This window comes from Armigeres subalbatus, chromosome 1 (assembly GCF_024139115.2).
Source record: "Armigeres subalbatus isolate Guangzhou_Male chromosome 1, GZ_Asu_2, whole genome shotgun sequence".
Taxonomy (NCBI): domain Eukaryota; kingdom Metazoa; phylum Arthropoda; class Insecta; order Diptera; family Culicidae; genus Armigeres; species Armigeres subalbatus.
The window spans coordinates 47,390,889-47,393,217 of record NC_085139.1 but is presented as its reverse complement, the minus strand read 5'-3'; the positions used below and the strand labels follow the sequence as shown (position 1 = coordinate 47,393,217).

Here is a 2,329-nt window from a genome sequence, read left to right as displayed (position 1 = left end):
GAATCCATTTTTCATTCCAAAGGGTGCTCTGCTCTTTGCTGCTCATTCGAATGCGATGGTATTGAGTGGGATTCCCATCAATGAATGAAGAGAGGTAGCAGCAATTGATGAAAAGCGGCGGCGCACGGTTGGCATCTCTTTCCAGTTCCATTGAGCGCCGTTCACAGCAAGTCGGGGAAAACCAAACGTTGAAGCGAGAAGGCATCTTTTGTGTGACTGTGCTTAGTTTCTCGTACTCACCTTCGTTCGATCGGAGATTTTTTGTGTCAGTCTCAACCGAGCAAGAGTTTCGAACGCATCGTGTGCTCTCTATAATTCCAGTAGTATCGATTGATTGGACTTATTAGTTATTGGTTGATTCTTTCAGAGTAAAAGTGAAGTGAAAGTTAGCGGAAGTGATTATTTGTTAAATTACAAACAAACTATTAAGTGAGTGACCCTCAAGCTGCACCAGAACACAAAAGTGCACAAGTGCTACAAGCAGCCATGCCTCGACCATCTCGTGAATCGTACGGGGATCAGAAACCCCCTTACTCGTACATCTCCTTGACCGCCATGGCCATCTGGAGCTCACCGGAAAAGATGTTGTGTCTCAACGACATTTATAAATACATTACGGATCGGTTTGCGTATTACCGGAATAACACCCAGCGTTGGCAGAACTCCCTAAGGCACAACCTCAGCTTTAATGATTGCTTCATTAAGGTTCCACGCCGCCCGGACAGGCCGGGCAAGGGAGCTTACTGGACACTGCACCCCAAGGCTTTCGATATGTTCCAGAGCGGAAGTCTGCTCCGTCGGCGTAAGCGCTTCAAGCTGCAGGACAGCGACAAGGAAAGTCTCAACGAAGAATTCATCGCTTTGGCTAACATGAACCGATTCTTCATGTCACAAGGTGGTTACTTCCACGAGCCTCACTATGCGCACGCCATGCCAGAAAACATTAACCCGAACATGATGTACATGCCTATCTCTCCGCCACATTCGCCGCCGGAAGCATCCCGAGCAACCAGCCAGTCTCCTGAACAACCGCAACCAGCTGCACTCGGAATGTTCCAAAACCATCCAACCACCGCCACCTCCTCTCCCGTTACCAAACCAAAGCGATCATTCACCATCGAAAGTCTCATCGGTTCCGACGAATCGGATAGCAAGGAAGAGTGCTCTTCATCCGACTCGGAAGACTACTCCAGCTCTCCGCCGAACGTCATTGCACCAAATCCCCAACACTTGGAACAGCTGCGAGCCTCCCTGCACCTTAGCCAACAGTTCCAAGCTCAGCAGCAGGCCGCCTTCAACGAATACGCAGCGGCGGCCGCAGCCGCCCATCATCACCATCAGCAGCAGGTGGCAGCCGCTGCGGCTCTGGCCGCCTCCAATGGGGTGTCCCCATACGGAATGCATCCGCTCCTGATGCCCATGGGAAAGTTACCAACCGGACCGTATTTCCTGCAGCCGGCCTTCCAAGCGCCGACGGCATCCCATCACCACCATCATCATCATCATTTGGCGGCGACGGGTGGAATTCCACAGCCGACGGAAGCTCACATGCTCGATGCCCACAAGGACACCGCAATGGTTCTGGGTTAGATTTTGTTTTCTAGTAAGTAGATGAATATTTATTCCTACCAAGTCCAATTTTTTGCAATATATATTTTTAAATCTAAACAAAAATGAGATTATTGACCTCGGGATGTGTTGTTAGAGTTTTATTCTAATATTTATCGATAGATTTCGATGTTTATTCTCAATGTTTCGCGCGAATGTTAGGGAATCCGAATCGAGTCCAATCAAATTGTGATGTCTTTAGTTACGTAACCGATAGCAATACCTGTTTTAGCTGCCCCTTAAGATAACCGGCAAAACCAACCCCTTTCGATTAAGTTAAGTAGATTTAAGTTGCATCGCAAAGAACTGATATGTTAAATGTGTAAGTGTGAAAAAATGGAATAAAAATTTATTTTTAATTCAAATGCATCTGCTGCAGCAATCATTTGCGGAACAAGAAGAAAAGAACAAATCCGTCATAAACTACTTATTAGAAGTCGATTGGTGTGAAGAGGATCAATCAGGATTGTGGTTTTGCCATCGGCTGTCGTTCGTTTACCTGAATGCGCTATCCTATCGGGCGCTTGGTCCGTTTCGGGCAATGTTGTACCTACCTGCGATAGTGTTGCCCGATGGGAGTGTCGCTGTCATTAGTACTATGCCACGCCGAGTTATGAATGGTGTTGCCACATGCTAAGTAGAGAGGTGGGATTGGGAATAATCTTTTCAGGATGATGCCAATTTTGAATAACAGGAAACTAGGCCGGAAGTGATGATGTGT

The 2,329-nt window shown here is 47.3% G+C and overlaps 1 protein-coding gene across 1 annotated transcript; it reads left to right on the top strand.

Annotated features, from left to right (window-relative positions):
* Window positions 1-260: 260 nt before the first annotated feature.
* Window positions 261-1,977, top strand: LOC134208348 (fork head domain-containing protein FD5-like). The gene has a single exon (XM_062684341.1). The coding sequence runs from the start codon at window positions 487-489 to the stop codon at window positions 1,588-1,590; it is 1,104 nt and encodes a 367-aa protein (XP_062540325.1). The 5' UTR covers window positions 261-486; the 3' UTR covers window positions 1,591-1,977.
* Window positions 1,978-2,329: the final 352 nt, after the last annotated feature.

Coding starts and splice junctions, on each gene's coding strand:
- LOC134208348 (XM_062684341.1), top strand. CDS start 487: ATGCCTCGACCATCTCGTGAATCGTACGGGGATCAGAAACCCCCTTAC.